The sequence below is a fragment of the Mesoplodon bidens genome (assembly GCF_964165515.1).
Source record: "Mesoplodon bidens genome assembly, chromosome: 5".
Lineage (NCBI taxonomy): Eukaryota > Metazoa > Chordata > Mammalia > Artiodactyla > Ziphiidae > Mesoplodon > Mesoplodon bidens.
Window position 1 is genome coordinate 95362461 of NC_138161.1, and position 26576 is coordinate 95389036.

At 34.2% G+C, this 26576-nt stretch overlaps 1 protein-coding gene across 1 annotated transcript in view; it reads left to right on the plus strand.

Annotated features, from left to right (window-relative positions):
- PIK3CA (phosphatidylinositol-4,5-bisphosphate 3-kinase catalytic subunit alpha) overlaps positions 1–26576 on the plus strand; it is a 102199-nt gene that overhangs the window by 51990 nt on the left and 23633 nt on the right. Inside the window, exons 2-6 of the mRNA XM_081234101.1 lie at positions 16645–17072; positions 17609–17818; positions 20899–21149; positions 22875–23120; positions 23879–23964. Of these exons, the coding sequence (XP_081090227.1) occupies positions 16721–17072; positions 17609–17818; positions 20899–21149; positions 22875–23120; positions 23879–23964 (1145 nt within the window). The 5' untranslated portion in view covers positions 16645–16720. The remainder of the gene's footprint in view (positions 1–16644; positions 17073–17608; positions 17819–20898; positions 21150–22874; positions 23121–23878; positions 23965–26576) is intronic.

Here is a 26576-nt window from a genome sequence, read left to right on the forward strand (position 1 = left end):
GGAAATACATACTTGAATAGGAAGATTATTTTGTAAAAATGTCAGTTCTATCTCAGCATAAATCAGGTGTTCTTAATCAAAATATGACCAAGTTTTACTTTGAGCTGTTTTTGAACTTAAAAAAATGATTCTAAAGTTCATCTGGAATTGAAAGTCAAGTTTAATGAGACTGTGAGGGACTAGAGGGAAGGCATTTGGGTTGAATTTAAAGAATGATTGAAATGGCAATGAATAGGAATGGAGATTGAAGAAAGATCATGGACCCTATTTACAAATGCAAAGAAGACTGAAGATAAAAGATTGATCCAGTAGGATTAGAGTTTGGAGTGTGGGTCAAGAGGGGGAGAGTAAAGGCAGACCATGGTTGTAATGGTTCATGAGGCTTTGAGTTTCAGCTATATTTTGTAGATACTAGAGATTCATCATATTATTTTAATTGAGTAACGATATAATTAGATGTGTGTTTTAGATAGCCACTTCTAGTGACACTGTGGATAATGAATTGGGAAGGGGAAAAATTAAATAGTGTATGCTTTCAGGGCTTTTTGCCTTAGTTTATACTGCCTACTTAACCTGCTGTGCCCTCTGTACCTGTCAGAAATCCTTTTCATTTCATCTTATAGAAAGCAATTGCTTAGTGAATGCTCGTTGAATTATAAACAAGTCGTTGTTCCATGTGAGAATTCTTTAAGGCCTAATAGTGATAGAGAAGATGGCCAAAAAAAAAAAAAAGATGAATTTGAGGGCATTTTAGTGGGTGGAAGTGACGTCATGCAAGAGGAGTTGAGAATTCCAAAGGTTCTAACCTTGGAGATTGAGAGAGTGGTGATGTCATGAAAAATCCCCACATTTGACTAATAAGCAGAGTAAGAGGTACCAACAAAAAAAAGAAGCAATTAAAGGAGGCCAGAAAAATATCACAGGAAGATGATTTTGACTTTTTATTGAGGAAAGTTTGGGGGAAAACTTTAAATCATTTATAATATTAATAGTTCCTTACCTTTGTAATTTTAATTTTTTAATTTTGAAGGTATTTTAACATGAGATATAACATATGAACCTGAGAACTTTTTGACATTTACCACTGTAGGAATATCCACTTTTAGGATGTTCTCTATGTATACTGTATTGTAGTGACTTTGTAATAGATGCTCAAATAGCAAGAGAGAAGTAGAGAATGTGTGAGTGAACACATGTGTGTATGTGTCTGTATTTTGTCCTGGGAAAATGACATCCTGACAGGACAGAAGAACAAAAGAACAGTATTGAAAATAGCTAGAGTAAAGGTTGTTTTTCTGTCACCACACAGCAGTTATGGAGAGTAGTAAAAGCAGACAGATGGACAGCTGTGCTAGTTTTGGAGTGTTCTAATAGAGAAAAGAAACATTCTGTTCCTTTTATTCAGAAAATGAATTTCTAGGCTAAATTACTAGTTTCAGTAATAAGTTTCATATTCTGACCAAAGAAACATTTTTTTTTTTACCCTGGGGATAATGACTCATGCTCTTCTCAGAGTTTTGCTTTTGTGGAAACTAAAGTGCAGTCATAAATACAGCACTGTTATTTGGATCTTAGTGTTAATGATACTATTGTGAGTAGACTAGTGATGGGTAAGAACACTAGTATTGTAAGGCCAGTTGTAACAAAGGAACCAAGCACAGGCTTTAATTAGCTGATTCCTAGAGATGTAAAAGTCGATTAAAAATAAAAACTAATAAGCTAGTTATCATGATTTTGTTGATTCTGCAATAAAAATAGAACATACTTTTATCTTTTTTTAAAAAAATACTTCATTGTTTTAAAGACTTTGTGACAGAAGGTAAATTTCTGACTTCCAGTAGTGACAGTGGAGATACTTTATTTTCTTCTGTGCATTCTTTTCTTATATGACTCAAAATTGGTATGAGAGTATCAAATTATAATCACATAGACCATAAAGCAACTATCAAATAATAGAGATTATTAGTATTGACTAGATAAGTTAAAAGTTTATGTTCCAGTTTTAGTTTAACCTTAATCTTGCAATTTAAGAAATAGAGGTTTAAACGTGCTCTTTATGTGCCGTAATAGAAGCTCTCGTGGTGAATTTTCACCACATCAGGATTCTCCAATGTGTCCATTACTGTAATAACCATTATTGAGCACATACACAAAAGTCTCTGTTAATGACCCCCACAGTGTCTCTCTTCAACCTAGGAACTGTCCCGTATCTCTTCACTTTAATCTTTGCAATCATTCTCTTCCTTGAGGTACTACTCCCTAGTGAAGGTTTAGAATTTTAGCTCTTTAAGTTCCCTTTTTCAAACTTTCTTATGGCTCCCTCTGTGCATTTATTTTAATTTCAGCAAAATTAACTAATGAATCATAATGTGTGAAGCAGTTGTAGGGATAATAATTTAATGACTTACATTCAGTAACCAGTTTTAAAGTTTTTGTCAGTTGATACATATTAAAGAAGCACTTTAACTTATTGAATTATAAGGTAATTTATTGTTTAACTTTATGCCTTAGGTGGTCAACTGATGACATATTAAGCAGCAATGGATAAAATGGAAATATTCTACTTACTGATCACTTATTTTGCTGTTTATACACAGTTACACCCAATTTCAGTTTGTCATTCTCATTGCTCTCATGTTAAGGTATGATAACCATGATTTCCCAGATACTTGGTACATTGTACTATATCAAGTATACATGAATAGTAAGTGTTTGAAAAGGCAAAGTGAAACCCATCTACTAATATTTCTCTTCCATCATTAAATGGATTCTAAAGTATCTTACCCATATTGTGTTGGCTAAAAAATTGAGTTTTTAAAAAAATATCTATGCTTACATGACTCCACATTGGTGTTGTCATCATTCGTAGGACTGCTTCTCTTCACATCTTGACCAGGTGATGTTTGTGCTGCAGTTAAGCTACCCTATCTCTGATTGCGCTTCTGGGAGATCTGTATTCCTTTGCTTGCCAGACAGCTATCCTGTATTACTCCAAATTTTGCTTTAGTGAAGTAGCCCTTTTTACCAGATATCAAATACTGAAGTATGATAAATCACTATTAAATTTGGTCAATAAATGCTTGCAGGGGAGTTTTTCACTATTACTAGTATAATACTAAATATTCTGTTATTGCCAGAAAATGGAGCAGATGGCAAGGTGTTACATCAGAATATAATATTACTGTTTGGTCTTTATCATTGAAAAAAGCAAAAATTTTAAATCAAGTTTCTACAGTATTTCATGTCTTTCATCCAGTGTTGTAGCATCCCTCTTGAACTGTATTGTTACCTGTAGATAGACTTGGGTGGCACTCATTGAACAAATAATACAATATCTTACATTTATTAGAGTATAGTTTGAAGAAAATGGAACATATTTTCAAGTAGCTCTCTATAGGTTTATTTGATTAAGTTCAGTAAAACTAGGGACTGCTTGTTTTGGCCAATAAATTTAGCATGTGAAATAAGCAGATTAAAAATAGACATTATATGATCATCTTAAGTGAAATTTAATGAAGTAAAATGTGAGTGCCCTATGCATTCTATGCTTTGTATCTATTCATAGAATGCCAGTAATATATCAATAGATATGACATAAAAGAAAGAATACTTGAAGAGATTACTATAATGGCCTCTGAGAAAGGTAACCAGTTCAAGGAAAAGGGTGAGATTGTGATATTGGGACAAAAGGTTAATAGCAAGGGTAGATAAAATAACTAGACAAAAATGTCAGGGACCTATGTATTGATATGATAACCAAGGTTGTGCAGTACATCTTCGTCCAGATTTCCGCAGTCTAATCTAAATCAAAAACTAAAATATATTTTCATGACACTGTATTATACTGATGCTTAATTTTGTAATACAGCCATTGGGGACTATGCCTTAGGATGAATGAAACTAAAGGTAAGGCCCTTCTAGTATTTTTAGTAAAAGTTCATTGGATAGTACCTGTTTCCACAGAAAATATACTAAAATTAGAATGACAGCAGAAGACTAGCATGGTTCCTGTGTAAGGCTGATACACACATTCAAGAAGTACTCCATATTTTTAAGTTAATGTTTTCATTTGACTCACCAGCAGGCTGCTTTCCTGCCATAAAGGAAATTGGTGGAGTCCAGTTGTACTTCTTAGCCTGTGAGTATTCCCAGAATCACCACAATGATCATTGCAGCACATTCCAGACCTTGTCATTCAATTTTGAAAATATTGTCCTTGCAGCAGCCAGTTACAGCAATGATATATAAATATATGCTTTGTTCATTATTTGTGTGTGGTAGTATGTAATAATAGTTACAGACACCATAGCTTAAGTTTAATGACACTGCATAAAACTCAGGAAGTAGAGAAATCCATTGGAAACTGTAGACCATAATGAAGCTTTATGATTGGCCCCTCATTCTCTCTCCTAGATAAGTTTGGCCTTGTGGCAGATAGTACAATCTATAAAATTTGGAATGTTAAGTTGGTCAAAAATGAAAATAATACTACCAAAGTAAAGAGACTTTCTGTGAAATATATCTGGATGCAATTAGGTGAATATATTATGTCTGCTAGTACCCCTAGTCAAAGTTGCTAGCTCCAACTTTATTGGATCAAACTAGAGTGAAAATTTACTATTTTGGTATTTAGGGTGTTTTTTTCCTTTCTCTATGGATACTAACTACTTGTTCTGTACAAGGAGGATAGAGCAACTCATTCTACTGAGAAATCTGTAGCTGACACAAGTTTCACTTTGTTTATAATGATAGCATAAGACTTGTTATGCAGGACTCATCTTTTCATCATTGTCAGGAAATACCATAAGGTTAATCAGTGGGGTGCAGACAAGTTTCAGTACATCTAGACACTAGAGAGGTACCACCAGAAGGAATAGTAATTGACTAGAAGTCCCAATAGTGACCAAATTATGTCTTCATCCTATGACATAACGAAATAAGGTAGCTGTTCATTCTTGATAAAGAGAAGAAAAGACAAAGAACAGTGTGAAGCAAATGTTTTCCAAAAGTTCATCTGCCCTCACCCATAGTAGCAGGAGAGCTTGAAAGATGACTGTTGAGATATTCAAAGCCATGGAAAGGCTTATGAGGGCATTATGCTAAACCAGAAAGAAACAAAAATAAAAGAGGAAAAGCCATTTGTAAACTTCAGGAAGAGAAGTTCTCATTCCTGATGACTTACGGAAACATCTTGCCTTCAGCTTATTACAGGTCTTTAAAAGAATCAAGTCAAGTGAGCTAGAAGACACATTGCTAGTGTTACCTTTTTCTAGATGTTTTAATTTAATTAAGATGTTTACTCAAGATATTCTTAAACTCTTTAATGCATTTATCTAGATGGGCCCTGGATGATGTACTCTTTTGTCTCTTCAAAAGAGTACATCCAAGTCCCGGATAGGTGTTAGCTTCATTAGTGTAATAAAGAGTGAAGTTATGTTTTTTGAAGCCCCCAGACTTTTGAAAGAAAAAGAGGGGAGAATTAATTTTAATACTGACTTTAAGTTGGAAAGTAGATCCCTTTTATACTTTTTAAAATGAACCCATCAATCAAGAAAGGAGCAGTGTGTAGTTAGCATCATCTGTATAACTCCAAGTAATAAATAGTAATAAATAGACTTTCTTTCTGAAATATATGGGACATGAGTCTCATTTGTAAAGGGGAATTAGAAAGGACTGTGAGCCCTATTTTTTGGTTATCATCAGTAATAAGTTTGGTTATAAACTTTGACTTCTAAGAGATTAAGCTTTCAGGACCTTTTCTCTTCATCTTCCATGGGAGCTAAAATTTTTGCTTAGCAGGAAATTGGAGTAACATTTCAAGAACTCCATATTTTGCATTTCTTTGTAGTAGGCCATGCTTTCTTACGGGGCTGTTCTCTTCATTGATCTTATATTGGTTAAATTTTCATCGAGGCAATCAGGTGCATAATTAGGCTTCTGTTTTCACTGTTGTGTTGAAGTATACTCTTGACCCTTAAATGTAAATACAGCTGCCAGACTTAAATATCATAGAGTTGTTTCTCTCCGTATATAAAAGATACTATTTTGTAACCATTTTTCAAGGAAAGTATCTTTTTTCTCAATAAAAAATTACCCTCTACATTATACCAAATTTCCTTTAAGTATTGCTTCCGTGAACTAAATAGTATCTTACTAAATGTACATGAGCTATGTTGTTGGTTTTTAGCCCAAAAAGATCATCGATCATCACTGCTTATTTCCAGTCAATCCAGATATGACTAAAAGGCATTTATTTTAACATGAAGAGAAAGTCGGTAGTATGGTCTATTTCATTCCCCTTTACTTCTTGGTTTTCCTCACCGTCGTTATTTTTTTTCAGTCCAAAGAGCCAAAAATACTTGTTACCATGACTTTGAATTTTTATTTCTATTATTCATTGCAATTTTCCCCCTTTTTCTTTAAATGAGAAAAACCAGTAGAATCTCATGTGTAAACTTAAAGAAGTAGATTTTACAAATTATGTATAGCATAATTCTAAAATAAGAATTTTTATATTTCCATCTGCTTTTGTCTTATGTTTCTTGTGTTTTATCATTATTGAAATATGTTAGATGACTATTTGATGCTTATGCTTTGCTGAGAATGTACAGACTGAGTTAAACAGACACAGGCCTCATCCTTTAGGAATTTCATGTTTCAGTAAGAATACAGAGACAAATACAAATATGAGGACAGAGACATCTGTACAGATATCAAATATATCAATAAAATATTCTGCATCAAAAATATTTTTTAAAATCATTTAAAAAAATATCTTTCATCTCCTTACAATAGGCCTGAAACAATAAAGTTGTGTCCCTTTCTGGACACGTGGATCTAGATAGCATTGATCCAATAGATAAGAGAGAGGGAACCTTTATTGAATTTTTATGCTCCAAGCACTATACTAAGGATTTTTTTACACGTATTATCTCATTTAATTCTTATAACATCACTATGAGGTAGTAACTTTTTTTTTCACTTTGTGCAAATAAGGAAACTGCCTGAAATTTCCTCTCCTGGGGAAGTCTTAATAATTGCAGAGTTCTTCATAGGGTCAGCAGAGCTGAGGGTGATGGAGCAAGCAGTGATCTGAACCAAAGCAAAACCTTCAGGTTAGACCATTTCTGTTCTGCCATTAAAATAAGACTTTTCATATATGCTACTAAATACTGAATAATGCCATAATTGAAAAAACGTAGAGGTTTCTAAAACGTTTTCAGGTCCCTTGGCTATTCATTTGTTACAGGTGTTAAGATGTTAAAGCTTAAGTCACCTGGTTAGATTCTCTTTATGGAATGGTTAGCTTTGTTCGTTTCTTTGGGCAGAAGGAGGCACCCTTAACCGTGTCCACCTGTGTTACCAATGCTTGCTATTAGTCACAAGGTGGCCTGGTTAATAAAGAGGAATCAAAGAATTGGAATTTACTACTCTTTTCTACAAATAGAAAAACAAGGCAAACTATTAATGTATTTTTTATTTGAAGTATTGCTCATTAAGTAAATGGGAATTCTAGAGCTACCTGATTTACAGTTTACTTCTGACTGCCTGCTGCCTGTTTTACATGAAGTGGTGATAATCTGTCTTGACTCCCTCACAAAGATGAAAAAAATATTTCCTGGAAAACTATGTCAGTGTGGAATCATTTGTCCTATTAAGTTGTGTGCTACTATGAAAGAGCTCTTATTGTATTTTCCACATTGTTTAACTATATTTACTTCATAATCCTGTCCTTCCAGTTTACACTGTACTCTTTTAATATTTAGGCCCCTTTGAGTTTAAATTTTAAGAAATTTTAATTTATCCTATCACACAGTAAAATTTGAATTTTTATAAGTTCAAATTGGGAAAATTAGTGACTATATTTTGAGATTTGGTATGTTTTCTTTATGTATCTATATAAAATATGAAAATTATAATTTAATAATCTAAGATCAAATATTTATTAATCTGTATTTCACCTTATTAATGACTTATGTTTGTTTACCACACTTTCTTTAGTTAAGCGTTTATTTATTTATTTATTTGGCTGCGGCGGGTCTTAGTTGCGGCACGTGAACTCTTCGTTGCGGTGCTCAGGGTTCTCTTCTAGTTGTGGCATGCAGGCTCTAGAGTGCACGGGCTCAGTAGTTGCAGCGTGGACTTAGTGCGGCACTCAGGCTTCTCTTCTAGTTGTGGCGCGCAGGCTCTAGAGTGCACGGGCTCAGTAGTTGCAGCACGGACTTAGTTGCCCCATGGCATGTGGGATCTTAGTTCCCCGACCAGGGATCGAACCTGTGTCCCCTGCATTGGAAGGTGGATTCTTAACTGTTGGACCATTAGGGAAGTCCCTGTTTACCACATTTGATTGTGCTACACATTTGTTCACATTTATTGATAATCAAAAATCTGTCAGTAGAGGGACTTCCCTGGTGGTGCAGTGGTTAAGAATCCACCTGCCAATGCAGGGGACACAGGTTTGAGCCCTGGTCCGGGAAGATCCCACATGCCGCGGAGCAGCTAAGCCCGTGCGCCACAACTACTGAGCCTGAAATCTAAAACCCGCGAACCACAACTGCTGAGCCTGCGTGTCACAACTACTGAGCCCAAGAGCCACAGTTACTGAGGCTGCGTCCCACAATTACTGAGGCTGCGTCCCACAACTACTGAAGCCCGCATGCCTAAAGCCCATGCTCCGCCACAAGAGAAGCCACCGCAGTGAGAAGCCCATGCACCACAACAAAGAGTACCCCCCGCTCTCTGCAACTAGAGAAAGCCTGCATGCAGCAACGAAAACCCAACACAGCCAAAAATAAATAAATTTACTTTAAAAAAAAACCCATCAGTATAAACATTGCTGACCTAGACCTTAATTGTCATTATTTTAAAAATCCATTAGCAAGACCCTTCCTAAGCCCATCTATGGACCTCATGTTAGGGGACACTTATGTTATATAATGCATTAAATCTCTGAAATGTATTTTCATAACACCTTTTTTATAGCACTACAAATTTAATAGTGAAAATGAATTGCATCACCTTCTAAAGGAATTTAAATTTTCTATATCCTGGTCATGAGAACTTGATTTTCCAACCAGAAGTTGTTAAGGTCTGTCTGAATCACTAAAAGAATGAGTTAAATCTGTTTTCTCATGATCTGCTTGTAAAGGTTAGTGAAGGACAGCACTTTGAAAGAAATGGATAATACGCATCCTTCCAGAGCTCGTGTATATTACAGCTGTCTGTTTGGACTCACTCCAACAACAGCTCAGTGACTTAGAGGAAGAGAATTTTAGAGGCCCTAACTGGGGCTCAGAATAATTGTACTGAAAGACACTTGCTTCGCATGCATAACCACTGAAGTGAAATTTGTTTAAAATGGTTTCTTATCCCTTAAATCCAATTGGTCTCTCAGTGCTTTTGATTTTCCTTTACAAGGTATCTTGTCTATCTCTTTTCTTGCTTATTACTGTTGCTACCGCTCTTTTGTTCAGGGCCTTGTTACATTTTCCCTGGGATGATTTCAACAAATTAGTTTTCCTACTTACTCATTTATGCTGTAGGATTATAGTCACCCAAATAAAGACCCTATCTTGGAAAAGTTCACAGTCTATCAGGAAGTCAAACATGGATGTAGATAATATAATAGTAATGTATTAAGGTATAATTATAGAAATACATATAAGAGGCTGGGTAACATTAAGAAAGGAAGTAATTAACTCTGGAAATAAATATTAAAGAGATTAATCAGACCATGGAATTATTGAGATTTAAATCATGTTATTTCTGTAGTAAGTGTAGAGGCAAGTTTTTGTTCTCTTGTTCTAAATAAACTAAAGATTCATTTGTAATTATTTAAAAAAACAGAAAAGTTTATTTTTTAGTTAATGAGCAAATAGATGCAGCTGAGATGCAATGGTGGCAACTGAGTTAGCCACAAAACGAATGTTTTCCTGTTGACCTATCTGAGAATGAGGGTAGAAAATATCTTGTCAACATATGTCTAAATAGATACACATTTGTAAATGTGTCAGTGAAATCAGATAACATTTGCTAAATGTATCAGTTAAATTAAAAAATGGTGTTTGTAAAACCTTTGGTCATTCAACAAACATTTATGCAGCTTCTATATTTGTGGGACATATATATCTAGAAAATACAAGGTGCTTATTTTAGCAAATTGTGGCTGTTTGGGGTGATTAAGCTGCAATCGAGTCAGTATCGATATCCCCTCAGTTTGCAAGTGTGCACTTAAAAATAGCTTTCTTATTTTTAATGACTTCCTGATGCAGATGTAATATTGATATTTTGAAACAAATAACTATTTTAAACATAATATACTTCTGAAATTAAAATCTGAATTAAAAATATATAAGATATGCTTTATGTATATTTTAAAGTAATCAAGTTAGAAAAGGTCTCTGCTGTCTTAGCCTGTGTTTATAGAGACTCATAATCCACAGTCAACTAATAGTTTTCTGTACTCTGCCTTGGTGATATTGACTCTAGAGTATTGTACTAGATTTTGGTTGCTGCATTTTGAGATGAATATTATTAGCAAAAGAACACATCCAGTGATGACAACAAACTATCTCACCTGAATTATGGTTAAAGGAATTGGGATTAAAAGACCTAGGGAAAATTCTAATCTCTGTCAGTATGTGAAGAGATAGAGAAGGCAGAACTGTTGGAATAAAGAAGGTTTAGGAATAACAACCTTTAGGAATAACTTTAGAAGTGCTTCACAAAAACTTCTACATCAGATAGTGAGCTCCTAACACTGAAAATATTTAAGTGACTTATGAGATGCTTTAGCATTTCAAGATTTTAACTTCACTGGCTTAAAATTAATGTCTTTGTTTTTGTTTTCAGAGTACTTAGATTGAAAGTATAGGGTTGTGGTTGTAAAGGTAGGGTTGGGATGACTTATTAGCCATTGTGCATTTAGAAAATTCTCCAATTGCTATCAAGTAATTCTGATACCTTTTCAGAGGTAGCAAACTTATTCTGTAAAAAGCCAGATAGTAAGTATTTTAGGTTTTGCAGGCCACATGGGCTCTGTAGCACCTGCTCAACTCTACTGTTGTAGTGCAAAAGCATCGTCGACAATATGTAAACATGGTTTATTGGCTGTGTTCCAATTAAACTTTATTTACAAAAGCAGGTGGTGAGTTGGATTTGGCCTGTGGGCCATAGTTTGACAACCCTTGCCTTAAATGATGAAATCTGGAAATAACAGTTTAATATAAATGGAGAAAGGCTTTCAGTTTAGCAGTTAAAAACAAATTGTCAAAATGTCATTGTCTTTTTGGGCTGAAAGTGCACACTAAGTGTTCAAAATACTGAATTGCCCATTGAAGTAAGAAGCCTTTCACTATAAAAGTCAAGTGACAGTGGACAATCTGAGACTATTTTCTACTGTTCATTTCTGCTGCATATTTTGTCCTTAAAGGTGTGTTTACTCCTGCTGAGCAATATCATCCATCCCGCATGGACTGCTAATGCAGACAGACCCAACCCCTACCAAGACATAAATGCAGGTTCAGGCCTTCTAAGAACAAAAAAGACTTTCAGCGCCTCCTGCCCAAGCACAGTAATTTTTAACAGTAATTTTAATACCAGAACAAGGAAGTAAACAGAAGTCCCTGATCAGCAAGTTATCTGTTACATGTTTTGTTCTAACCTCATAAAGCAGAGGTTCTCATATCATCATTTGGTCTGTTGGCCTTTAGCTAATAGACTGTTAGAAAACGATGGTCAAATGTGGACGCTGACTAGAAATGAATAACAGAAGAACAGGAGGCTACTCTCATAAGGCAGTCTGGCCACAGCTGAGAAGTGACCATTGACTGCTAGAAAACCAGGGGATGAGAGCATTTTTAAATCACAGTCTCCAACCTGGGGTCATTGGTTTTAGGGTCAGAAATACCCTCAGACTCCTCAGTAATACTGAAAAGCTTTGCTTTTGATTTTTGATTTTTGATCTTGTGTTTTAGTATAGCACAGTAGTTCATTTTATAATGAGGACTGTAATTCATCAAGAAAAGGGTAAGTTGTAAAATATATTTATATATACTCTTTTAGGAAAACAGAACTGCCCCAGTTGAAATAACTTATTATTAGATATATTTAAAAATTAGGATAAGCAAAACCAATTTATTTCCTAACAGTTCTGAATAATTGTGATTTGTCAGTATGTGGCTATTTAGTCCTGGCATTCTGAACTCAAAAGCCAATAGAGTAGTTCCTTGACTCTTAAAGTGTTTTCTTTTTAGCAAATACATTTTTGTCACCTCAGACCTCCAAATTGCATAGATTCATATTTTAAATATTCATCTTAGAGTGATTTATCCCCCTCTACTGCTTTTCAAATAAGTTTTTCTTTGTAAATAGGTTATGCCCTTAAGTTTGGATAATTCCACCTTCTTTATCAACATTTAATTTTTTTCTATAGTGTAAAGGCCGTTTATTTAAAACGTTACTTACTCTGATTTCTTAACTTTAGGGATTTTCCTCCAAATTTGGGAAATGGAGAAGATTAAGTTTTTACACCTTGGTTTAATGTTTATTTGATTATATCCTATATTTAAAAACAAATTTTTTAAGAAATCTGAATTTAAAAATCATGAAAAAAATGTCATGTCATTCTTGTGTTCAAAATACTTCAGAGACTCCCTTTTACTTAGAGTGTACTACATAAAATTCAAACTCCATAAAATGGAGTCTGCTCACCTTTCTGGCCCCTGCCTACCTCTCATCCCTCCTTCTTTATCACATATCCTACCTATTCTCATGCACTTCATACTCAAGTAATAAAAACAACTTGTATTGCTGGTAAAATGTGCATTCTTTCATGGTCTGTGACTTTGCACACATACTCTTGTGGCAATCTAAAACACCCTCCTCATCTAGCTCTCCCATGTCCAAGCCACCTCTTCTCTGCAAAATCCCTACTAATCTGTAATACTCAGACTTTACTTCTGTGATGCCTTCCCTAGCCTCCTCAGGCAGTTGGAGATTTCCTGTGACTTTTCCAAAGTTCATATTCTGTCTTATAACAATTTTCCATTGTTAAAGTTGTTCCTGTGTCTTGTCTTTCCCCAGTAAACTCAACAACCAAAGAGAAAGCATCTATTTACCATTGTTATCATACTATTTAACCTAGAACCTGGCACAAGCAAGTATTTCTCCAAAAAGGAGGATTCCTCACACCTAAGCCATAAATAGCTGTACCAATTAAATAGGGATACTAGGGGTTTGGGGAACTAGAAGCAGCTGCAAAAGTACCAGCATCTGAGCCACACTCTAAACTCATCTGTGAGCCTTGCAATACCAGTGCTACCTTCAAGTTTCAGCACTTGACACTGGCGCTGCTTTATGAAGCTGAAGCTCCTTATTTACTTGCCTCCCTCTGTAAAAGAACCCAAGCCCCTTTTTCCCATCCCTAACTGATGCTAGTCCTGAATAATTCATAATAGCTTGAAAAGATAATATGGGTATACTTAACAGGTTTATTAATAATATTTAACATTTTTGAGTGCTTACAGTGTGCCAGTCTCTTTGCTTACATGTTTTTCATATATTACCTCATCTAATACCACAGTCTGATGAAGTATATGCCATTATCACAACTTAACAAATTGGGGCAGGGGGCGGCAGGGGTGGGGAGTGATATAAGGTGCCGTGAGATGAATTAAACTGCTCAAGGCCATACAACTATTAACTAAGGCAGACAGAATGTGAATCCAGTGTAACTTCAGAGCCCATTCTCTTATTTACCACCAATGAATATTCCTGCCATAACTGAAGCCCAAATAGCAGCATGGTTATAATGTACACTTTGAAATCATCTAGACCTGGATTCAAAATCCGTATCTAACATTTACTGGTGGCAAATAACTTTACTTCTCTGACCTTCGTTTTTCTCATATGTAAAATGGTTATTACCTACACCAAAAGGGTTATTGCCTGCGTAAGTGCAAGACGCATACTAAATACTAAGTGTTAGCTCCATTTGCCTCTTCTACACTTCTGTTCTTGTGAGCTCTGAGGTAATGGTTTGAACAGAATAAGGCCTGGCAGAAGAAGACAAAGTTAGCTTCCTCTCTTCTGTATAGTACTACCAGAGTGTCGACCAGTGCCTGCCTTCCAAGATCACCAAGTGTTTTATAGCTGTCATTGCATTTATTCTCTCAATGAGAAGGGCATGCCTTGAATATTTACTAGTTGTTAACTGCCCATAAATATACTATAGTAGAATAAGGATTAGAGTCAGTGATCTCCTGTTGTACTAGACTTCTCTTTTGCTAATTCTTAGGAAACATATGGGACTCCGGGGGTTGTTATTTATTATATATAAAATAGTTGCCCGCATGATTCCGTAACATAGATCAGTTAGTGCCATTCAACAAAGAACACTATAAACACAGCTGCTGTTTTAGTGTGGTTTGTGGTTTGGTTTTGTTTTTGTTTGAACTTTTTTGTGCAGGCAGATCATCATTTAAAAGTAGTCATTTGGCATTTTCCCTTGCATTCTTCAAATTTTTTTGTATGTTTTTAAAAAGCTTAGCTTAAGTCACTTTATAATTATGCACTCAGATTGATCCATCTGGTCTTTTTGCTAGCCAGTGAATTTTCTTTTAAAAGTATAGAAAATAGGATAATTATATTTTAAATCCTATAACTTCAGTGAGTCCCTTTTATAAATTTGAAGAAAATATTTTCAAGTATTAAAAAATAATTTTTTATTCCTTATTGTCTTTCAATTGATTTCTGTATTTCCAGAGGTAGGGAGAGGGCTTGAAATTTCTCCTATTTCTACTCCTCACCTCCTTCGTATGTTATAACTCTGAAGCATACCATAAACACTTGTTTGCAACTGAGAATGGGTACAGCAGAAATGTCTGATCAAAATAGGTCCTATTGTTCTCTCTAGGTTGCACTGGCTGTGAGGAAAAAGATGGATTGTAGGGGGCAAATGTAGATGTAGTAAGACCATTTAGGCCTTTGCAGTGGTCCAGACAAGAAATAGTAGTGGCCCGACCCAAGGTACTAAGAGATTCAGGATATAGAATTAACAGAATTGGTTGATGGATTAGATGTTGGCGAGCATGACATAAAGGAGTCAGAGATAGGTTTCTGGATTAGATAATATTGTGCTCCTCACCTCTTTCTCACTGTGTTTGTTCAGCTCCTGCTTATCCCTGAAGAATTTAGTTTATATGTTACCTCCTATGGAAAACTTTCCCACTCCAACTTCCATTAAGTTAGGTGACCACTCAATGTGCTTTTATAGCACCTGACACTTCATGAGAACATTTTTTTTCCATTTTGTACATGTGAATTTATTACCCCACACCCATATACACATAACCTTCACACTCTTGACTTTGTCTTGTGAGGGCAAGGGCCATGCCTGTCTTACTTATCATCATATTCCCAGCACCTAACATGGTCCTGGGGACAACACCAATACATTTTTGGTGAATAAACAAAGTGTCATTTATAGCTATTGTCTACAGTGCCTGATAGAGTAATTGAATACGTAAGTTATCTGGGCTCTTTTTTGATTCATTCTTCTTGCTTAACTTTTATTTCTTTTTTATTTTCTTAACATCTCAGACCTTATTTTTTCTTATATCTTTACAGTTTAGCTTACTGAATAAAAGAAAATATAAACAGCAAGAAATAAAATTTTGCTTTGTGGGTTTTGACAGTATCTTCCAAAGGAACCCCTAAGGTTGTTGACATCTAAAATAAATGAGGGCTTCAGATTGTAATAATACTTAATATTTTTCAAAATATTATAAGTGCTTAACACAGTTTGTTGGAACATTATACTGACAAAAAGAGTCATTGGATATGTAGATCAGTTCATTTCAGTCAGAAGTATTAGGACTGGGTTATTTGATAAAAGGGATGGATCATTGCAAATTCATGATCATATCTCAAGGAAAATGCATTGATGACACTTTACATTATAGTGAATATATAACTGAATTATACTTAAAAGCTTATTATACTTAAGCTTTATACTTAAGTAAATTTAATTATACTTAAAATACTTAGATATGGTCTAAGATATCACTTAGACAATAATCAATACAAAAAAGGAAATTACAATGATTTTTCTTTCTTTTCTTAAGAAAGAAAAAAAGACTAAGCTATGTAAATTCTCGTTACCACAGGGTGGAAGTAGGGGTGTAAAAGCAAAAGGATTTGACTTCTCTAGCCTTTACTTTACTCATCTTTAAAATAAAAACAATGGACCCGTGATCTAAAAGAGCCTTTCCAGCCCAAATTCTGTTGCTCCATAAAATAGAAAAGAATGATATATTATGGGAATTTTGGTTTTGGTTGCAACTTACTATTTATTCTCTCCATAGCCCCAGCTCTGTCTTGTTAAGAACTGACTTTAAAAGTCCATTCAAATAAAACTTTTTTTTATTGAACGAATTTATTAAATACAAGTGATTTTTTTTTCTAATTTCTGCTTTGGAATCAATTCTTCTAGCCTAATTAGGAGCAGCAATCTAAGATGAATTGTAATTACTTACCCTAATCATTTCAAACTACAGAAAATGAATTTTTGCATTTAGTAATGCCATAAATGTATTCTTTGATGGTTGTTTCTCTTTTAACATATGTTTTCTTTCTTTGGTTTAGATTTCTGCTTTGGGACAGCCACGCATCTAATTCCTTAAAGTACTTTTATATGTAAAACTTGTAAAGGATCAGAACAATGCCTCCAAGACCATCATCAGGTGAACTGTGGGGCATCCACTTGATGCCCCCAAGAATCCTAGTAGAATGTTTACTACCAAATGGGATGATAGTGACTTTAGAATGCCTCCGTGAGGCTACATTAATAACTATAAAGCATGAACTATTTAAAGAAGCGAGAAAATACCCTCTCCATCAACTTCTTCAAGATGAATCTTCTTACATTTTCGTAAGTGTTACCCAAGAAGCAGAAAGGGAAGAATTTTTTGATGAAACAAGACGACTTTGTGACCTTCGGCTTTTTCAACCCTTTTTAAAAGTAATTGAACCAGTAGGCAACCGTGAAGAAAAGATCCTCAATCGAGAAATTGGTATGATAAAACTTTGAAATGGCCTTGTCATCCTATTCTAAATGCAAATAACTATGAAGCTTAACTATTTTCTCATTAGTAAAATATTTTGTCTGAACTGGTTAATTACCTTTGTAATCTTAAATAAATAGATTTCAAAATAAAAATCATTACAAATCTAAAGTATTTTTGACTGTTAGGCTGAGGAACTATTTTTAACACCTTGGTATTTTTCTGTAAAGTTTTCTTAAAGAAGTATCATTTGTAGGGATGATTTATATTTGTTATAGCCCAGTTTTGTTTTGTCTTTTAAAAAATAATTGATATGAATAATGTTTGCTACCTTTGCTCCAAATTGCCGAACAGATCATATTTTATATATTAAAAATATTTGAGATCTTGTCAATTCTTACTATATGTATTCATCAAAAATTTTATTAACAAAGAGAAACTTCTTTATTGTGATCTTCCATATCTACCAAGTTCCCTATTTACAATAAACATGGTCTTACTGTGTGTTTAACAGAATGTTATATTCTCTATATAATTTTCTTAAGGTTTTGCTATTGGCATGCCAGTGTGTGAATTCGATATGGTTAAAGATCCAGAAGTACAGGACTTCCGAAGAAATATTCTCAATGTTTGTAAAGAAGCTGTGGATCTTAGGGATCTCAATTCACCGCATAGTAGAGCAATGTATGTCTATCCTCCAAATGTAGAATCTTCACCAGAACTGCCAAAGCACATATATAATAAATTGGATAAAGGTAAGAAAATTGTAAATCTACCATAGTTGGTCACTGTAGTGAAAACTTTTATCTGTGCGTATATCTTTGTACAGTCTTTTTTTGGGGGGGGCCCAGCCGCTCCGCGGCATGTGGGATCCTCCCGGACTAGGGCACAAACCCATGTCCCCTGCTTTGGCAGGCGGACTCTCAACCACTGTGCCACCAGGGAAGCCCTGTACAGTCTTTTTATCCTAGCTAGATGATAAGCTTCTTGAAGGCAGGGAATGCTTTACTGACAAGATATAGTTGAGTGCCAAGCACACAGCTTTTTTTTTTTAATCTTGAATTATTTTATTTGTGTGTGTCCTCATGAGATGTGTAATACTTTGTGTGCTGTATTTGCTTTATAATTGAATTTATTTACTTATTTATTTTTTATTGGGGTATAGTTGTTTTACAATGTTTTGTTAGTTTCTGTTGTACAGCGAAGTGGAGTTCCCTGTGCTATACAGCAGGTTCTTATTAGTTATCTGTTTTATACATATTAGTGTATATATGTCAATCCCAATCTCCCAGTTCATCCCACCCTCATCCCCCACTTTCCCCCCTTGGCACCCATACATTTGTTCTCTACATCTGTGTCTCTATTTCTGCCTTGCAAACTGGTTCTTCGGTACCATTTTTCTAGATTCTGCATATATGCATTAATATACAATATTTGTGGGGCTTCCCTGGTGGCGCAGTGGTTGGGAGTCCGCCTGCCGATGCGGGGGACGCGGGTTCATGCCCCGGTCTGGGAGGATCCCGCATGCCGGGGAGCGGCTGGGCCCGTGGGCCGTGGCCGCTGGGCCTGCGCGTCCGGAGCCTGTGCTCCGCGGCGGGAGAGGCCGCAGCAGTGAGAGGCCCGCGTACCGCAAAAAAAAAAATAATAATTAAAAAAATATATATATATACAACATTTGTTTTTCTCTTTCTGACTTACTTTACCCTGTATGACAGTCTCTAGGTCCATCCAGGTCTCTACAAATGACCCAGTTTCATTCCTTTTTATGGCTGAGTAATATTCCATTGTATATATATACCACATCTTCCTTATCCATTTGTCTGTTGATGGACATTTAGGTTGCTTCCATGACCTGGCTATTGTAAATAGTGCTGCTATGAACATTGGGGCACGTGTGTCTTTTTGAATTATTGTTTTCTCTGGGTATATGCCTAGTAGTGGGATTGCTGGGTCACATGGTAATTCTTTCTTTAGTTTTTTAAGGAACCTCCATACTGTTCTCCATAGTAGCTGTATCAACAGTGCAAGAGGATTCCCTTTTCTCCACACTCTCTCCAGCATTTATTGTTTGTTGATTTTCTGATGATGCCCATTCTAACCAGTGTGAGGTGATACCTCATTGTAGTTTTGATTTGCATTTCTCTAATAATTAGTGATGTTGAGCATCTTTTCATGTGCCTCTTGGCCATCTGTATGTCTTCTTTGGTGAAATGTCTATTTAGGTCTTCCGCCCATTTTTGGATGGGGTTGTTTGCTTTTTTGATGTTGAGCTGCATGAGCTGTTTGTATATTTTGGAGATTAATCCTTTGTCCGTTGATTCGTTTGCAAATATTTTCTCCCATTCTGAGGGTTATCTCTTTCTTCAGGTACACAACTTGTGTGCAGTAAGTAGTGATTGATTGAATGAATGTGTGCATATGGTGCTGATCCCTTGGTGAATTGTTTATCTCAGAATAAAACTGAAAAAAAAAAAGCATTGAGTTTGAAATTCACTGTTACGGAATTATAGCTGATTATCTTTTTACAAATAAAAATAAGTATAAATAGAAATATTTTATGAAATTTTGGGGAAACTTCACACATTCTTACTATATACAAAGAGAGAGTAAATTTCCTAATCTTAATGTTAGATGCAGTATTTAACTCTGATCATAGTGAGTGATAATATATAAGTCGACTTTTGACAATATATCAATTTCTAGAGTTAAGGGTACATGAGAATATATAAACTAATTGTTTTAGAAATGAAAATATCATTGTGTCAGATAAATATTTGTATTTTTCAGAAAAACAAAGTGAAGTTTTTAATTGAAAGTTATAGGTTAACTTAATACACTATTAAATATAATATTCTCTCAGAATAAGTTAAGACATCTTATTACTATTTTAGCCATATTTTTCAAAGTAGTTTAATGCTTATATAACATAAGGTCTTCATTAAAAGTTCATTTCTGGGCTTCCCTGGTGGTGCAGTCGTTGAGAGCTGCAAGTGCTGAAGCCTGTGTGCCTGGAGCCTGTGCTCCATGAGAGGGGCCACTGCAGTGAGAGGCTCGTGCACCGCAATGAAGAGTGGGCCCCCACTCGCCGCAACTATAGAAAGCCTGCACACAGAGCAAAGACCCAACGCAGCCAAAAATAAATAAATAAAATAAATAAATTTTTAAAAAATTCATTTCTACTTTAGCATACTTTTTAAAATGGAATGCTCTTTTTATTTTTCCCCACTACTCTTTATGAAATATTTCCAACATATAGAAAGTTTGAAAGAATTTTATTATGGATACCTACACCACTCTAACATAGTTTTAATCTTTTCATTTTCATTATTTTTTTTTTTTGGTCCCCCAGCTTAAAGCTTAATTATTCTTCTTAAAAGGAAAAAAAATAGAAAATTTATTTTTTCCCCTTCCTCCCCCATCTTTTCTCTCATTCTGATTCAGCATCTTTCTTTAAGTCTCCATGATTCTTTCCCACAGTTCCCAGAAACTCTTCTACTTAAGGTACTATTGAACCTTTGATGCCGTCATGAGTCACTCTTCACAGGGATTGTATCTATGAAGTATGTCATGTAGTTTAGAATGGAAATTAGCTTGGTCTCAGGTAATTGAGACACACAGTAGTCACAGTTTTGCGTGCTTGCCTTAAAACATGAGGTTTGGGCATGGTTTGGCAGCCCTATCAGATTTGAAGATTTGGTCGTTCTACCTGATATTTACCTGTATTTAATTAAAGTTGATTATAAGTCATTATGGTTAGTGCATACTTTTTGAAATTTGTCCCTTGAAAAATGAAATATATGTGGTGACTGCATCTAATATTATTTTCCTATTATAGGGCAAATAATAGTGGTGATTTGGGTAATAGTTTCTCCAAATAATGACAAGCAGAAGTATACTCTGAAAATCAACCATGACTGTGTGCCAGAACAAGTAATTGCTGAAGCAATCAGGAAAAAAACTCGAAGTATGTTGCTATCATCTGAACAACTAAAACTCTGTGTTTTAGAATATCAGGGCAAGTATATTTTAAAAGTGTGTGGATGTGACGAATACTTCCTAGAAAAATATCCTCTGAGTCAGTATAAGGTGAGTAACAAGTTTCAAAGATCTTACTTTTAAATTTAAAAGGTAATCACATTGGGAAATGGTATCTGTATTTAGGACATAGTTTTTGAAAATTAAAAAAAAATTTTTTTGGCCGTGCTGCACAGCTTACGGGATCTTAGTTCCCCCATCAGGGACTGAACCCTCACTCCAGCAGTGAAAGTGCCAGGTCCTAACCGCTGGACTGCCAGGGAATTCCCAAAATTAAATAATTAATATTAGTAAATAGATTAATAAGTTTAGTTTTTACACTATATTTAATTTGAGAGACTGATGAATTTGAGACGACAGATGCTATTCTTTTAGATTTTATATAATTAATATTTGGGGACCTGACTACATATATGGGTAAGCTGATTAATGTTTTACAATTGTAACAATAGTTATATCATTATTCAGATACAAACATTTGATTTGGTGACTGTTTAATTGTGCCATGAGGTAGGATATAATAATGTTTCAGGTATTCTACATGCAAAAAATGTATCGTGTGCTTTTCTGGATAGGTCCAGTTCTATAGTGGAAATACTTTTATAGCCAATAGGAATTTTAAATAACACGGAACTTGCCCAAAAGGCTTTTCATGTGCCTTACTTTTTTAAAAAAAGGGTTTGTTGTATTCATTTGAATAGGCAGTGTAAGCAATAAGGTAAATGTGTTCTTTGTCAAAAAAAAAAAAGTTGGCAGTTATACTAATCCCCAAATATGGGGTATTTAATTATTTTTATCCCCTCCCAAGCAGTGGCACTAGAAGGAATTAAAATAAATATTTCAAAAAATCCATGATCTATAGTTAATTAAGGTGTACTATAAATACTTCCCTACTCTCTATTTCTATTCATTAAATAAATACCTATAAGAAGCAACTGTATTTGTACCAAGCATATGTCAAGTACTGATTTACAATACCAAGCAAGAGATGGTTCTGGCTTTTAGGTTGCTTACAGTATAGTAGGGCTTATGGGTAAGAAAATAGGTTTTTGTAATATGTATACAGTTGCTTTAAAATCTCTATCCTAACTACCATTTCAGAGTTCAAACCAATGCATTTTAGTATTTTTAAAAACATATTCCATAATTTTATTAGTCTCCTCTCTTTGTGGTTTTTGGGTTTTTTTGTTCCGTTTTTTTTTTTAACAAAACAAATATTTCTCAAGAAATGTTGGGACAGAAGAACAAGTGGGCAGCAACTCTTGGATTTGACATCAGTATGACTTAATAGATTGAATGGCAGAGGCTTTCTAAATGATGTTGCTTTTCCTTTAACAAGCACCTGCAGTATGTTTTCAGTTGGCTAGAAAACATCTACCTCAGCTTATAGTCCTTTTCTGTAATTCTAATATCTAGTGTTTTCATAATGAGTATCTTCTTATCCTTATTTTTAATTCCTTTTTTCTTTTCTTTCTTTTTCCTTCCAGTTAAAGGTAGAACTACAGTCTAAACAGCTGACCTTTGTTTTTTTTTTCTTTTATACAATTTATATTCCAAGATGTGTTCGGTTTATCTGTGCTATAACCTAACTCCCAAATGTTAGTTTTTTAAATGTTATAAATGTAGCAACTGCTAAGAAGTGTGTCTATAATGTTTGATTTTTTAATTACCTTTGCAGATTAGTATGTAAATTCTCATAGTACTCTTATATGTTGCCTTTAAAATGAAAAACCTTACAAGAAATGGCTTCTCTCCTCCCACCTTAATCTCTTACAGTATATAAGAAGCTGTATAATGCTTGGGAGGATGCCCAATTTGATGCTGATGGCTAAAGAAAGCCTCTACTCTCAACTGCCGATGGACTGTTTTACAATGCCATCTTATTCCAGACGCATCTCCACAGCTACACCATATATGAATGGAGAAACATCTACAAAATCCCTTTGGGTTATAAATAGTGCACTTAGAATAAAAATTCTTTGTGCAACCTATGTGAATGTAAATATTCGAGACATTGACAAGGTAAGGTCAAGTGTTGATGTTTATTATTGTATATAAATTATTTTCTAATAATAAAAAAATAATAATAATAATAAATAATAATAAAAGATTTCAAAAATCTTTTTTATTGAAGTATATAATTGTTGACCTGCAGTATGTTTTCAGCTGGCTAGAAAACATCTACCTCAACTTATAGTCATTTTCTGTAATTCTAATATCCCTAATTCTAATAATTCTAATACCCATAATTCTAAGCTCTTAAAACCAAACTTTTACAGAATTCATTTGGCAGGAAAACCTGACCTAACCTGAAGCGAGGTTTTTTACAGTCTTTATTTATCCCACTTAGTGTAAATATCCATATGTTTTATTGCAGAAATATTAATTTCTTTATGGAGTGCTGCTTTAACTGCTAAGAGTACTAAGTAATATTTAGTATATGTACCAATTTATCTTTCTAAAATATGAAAAACTCTGAATTACATACCTGGCCTAAAGGGGTTGTAGGCCTATCTTGATTTTTAATAATGTAATGTCCGCCTGAAGGCAGCAGTACATTTTGGTGAAGAATCTGCATCAGTATTAATTTACTATACATGTGATGAAAAAGAGAACAGAAAAGCTACATCTGAACAGAAACTTTAGTTGATTCTCTCATTCATATCAGTTACATTGTTTTGATAATGTTTAATATTGGTCTGGTCTAGTATGTATGTGTGCATGTGTATATATACATATATGTATGTATGTGTATACACATAACTTTTTATTTTCCTTAGATCTATGTTCGAACAGGTATCTACCATGGAGGAGAACCCTTATGCGATAATGTGAACACTCAAAGAGTACCTTGTTCCAATCCCAGGTAAGGAAGTATATATGAGTTTATATTTCCAAAAGTCATATTAGTGTTTAGCAGTATAATAAATAAAAGTATAGTTTACATCATTAGTTTTATACAAGTCATATATAATTACCAGACATTTACATATAGAACATGAGGACATTCCATCTAATGAGTATCAATCACAGGATCACTTTATTGATTCTCCCTAAAATGTTATCGGAAGGGTTTTTCTGATCCTCTCTTCTCATTGTATCAAGGAGAGAACAGAATGTGGTTATAGTTTTGTGCTGATGATTCCTTACATTAGATCCATAAACCTAGCATTTTATTCCTTTTTTATCTCCATTTGCATTTCCATTAAGAAGTGAGAGTTGGCAAACAACTTTAGAGCTGGACTACTCTGAGGCAGTTTCCTTTACAGTACTCCCAAGAATACATATTTATGACATTCAAATAAAGAATATTGGGGAACAAACCAGTTTCTTAGTGGGAGGGGGTGTTATTGGGAACATTTTTAAATGATTACTGCCTAGGTAAAATGAAGAAATAAAAGGTAGTATAATTCAACAGATTCACATCCTGCCATTTCTTTGCTTCTCTGTATAGAATCATTTGGGGATAAAAGTTTATTCCTGAAATTAATAGTAATATTTTAAGAGAACTCAAATTGGAACTAAATGTTAAAGATGGACTTTTTAGACTAGCAATAGAGCTAACTAGTGGATCTTCCAGAGATAAATTTCATAATCAATTCAGACTGAGTTCTAGGAGAGTCAAGAAAAAGTTATGGTGTTGTAATTAAATTGATAGAGGTGAGAGAGCCTACGTAAAGTTCAAAGAGATGGTAGCCTTCTCTACCAGGAAGAAGGGAAATAGTTCCCCTCCCTGCCTGAACCATCATAGGTCAGAAAGTATCAATACATCATTCGGGTTAGAAGTTATGCGGTGGCAACAGACGATACCAGAATCTTCTGAATTTTTTGTGAGAACAACAAATGTTTATTTCCCACTCACACAGCATATCTGTCACAGGTTAGGTGGGTGGTTGTGCAAGGAGCAGAAAAACAATATTTGAGGAAATTATAGCCAAAATTTTCCAAATTTGGTGAAAACTATAAAACCAACAATCTAAGGAATTGAACAAGCCCCAAGCAAAGACCCCAAAATAATGTTGGATAGATTTATCCTAGTTCTTTCAAGTACCAAGAATAAACAGGCTTTAGAAAAGTAAAAGTTAAATTTATTTAATAATATAAGATTAAACTGTCAAAATTTTAATATCTTAAAGTAGCTATTCATAAAGGACTTATATTTTATTGTCTTTCCTTTAAGAATATCTGTAAGGTAAAATCCCTGTGGTAGTAGTATAAAGATTTAAGTAAATTTTAAAACTTTTCTGCATTTACAAAAAAGATCAGAGGTAAAAGTGTATGAAGTTATTAGAAAGATAGAATCTTAAAAATTCTTACTGAGATTAAGTGATTGTTCTAAATCTCCTTCTATATGCTAAATAAATTAGATACTTTATGATTTCCTTATAAATGTTACCAGTTATCTCCCAGTGTCAAAATCAATTTGGAATATATATATAAAACCATTGCCAAAATAACTTAATTGGGTATGGGTGGGGTGTGTGTGTGAAAGGAACATGCTTTATTCGGTTAGCATAATACTGAACTACATTAATAAGACAGTTCTCTTAGAAAGTGTGTAGAAAATTTCTCACTAATTATGAGCAATTCTAAAAATTTCAGAGCAGTAAAAAGTACTAGGTACATTTGAGATACATCTTCTAATTTTTCTTGAATTACTGTGGACTTATCAAATCTCACAGTATTTCTTTTCCCTGCACTTGTTGTCTCCTTTCCCTTTCGATTTCCTTCTAGCTAAGTTCCCCCATTTTAAATGTAAGTCTTCTCTGTATAAAAGGACAATATATTGCTTTTTATCTTTGCCCACACTCAAGCAAAGATACTAGAATAAATAGAATTATTTTACTGATGGTTTTATAACTTAGTCTGACTAATTAAAAATAGAATTCTTATAGTTTTGTTAATTAAGTCTTGTTTTATTTATAATCAGAAAACAGAACAGAATTATAAAGAAGCCATTTGAAAAGTTTTCAAAGTTAATATCTAGCACTTGAGCTTTTAACATGGACCAGTTACTGTTCGAAGTGCTTTACTTATGTTATCTCATTTAATATTCAAAACAACTCTCTGAGAGTAGGTACTATTATTAGTCCCATTTCACACATGAAAAAACAGACAAAGCGAGGGTTACACATATAGTAAAATAGTAGAAACAAGATTTTACTCCAGGTAGTCTGACTTCTGAGTCCAAGCTTTTAGCCATTACTATAATGTTTTTTAATTAAAAAAAAAAAAACGACTACTTATTATACTTGGCTCTTTACCAGTATGTTTACCAAATATAGACATAATTTTGCATGTAACATCCAATAAATTGAAGGGAAGTTATCATAAAAATTTGAATAATTTTTATCATCACTTGTTGTAGTAGCTTCTTATGCTTTCCTTATTATGAATGTCAAGTTTTATTACCTCTTGTGAAGTAGTTAATTGCTCTAAAATTTACATACTTTCTCCTTACGTATCCTTTATTTACAT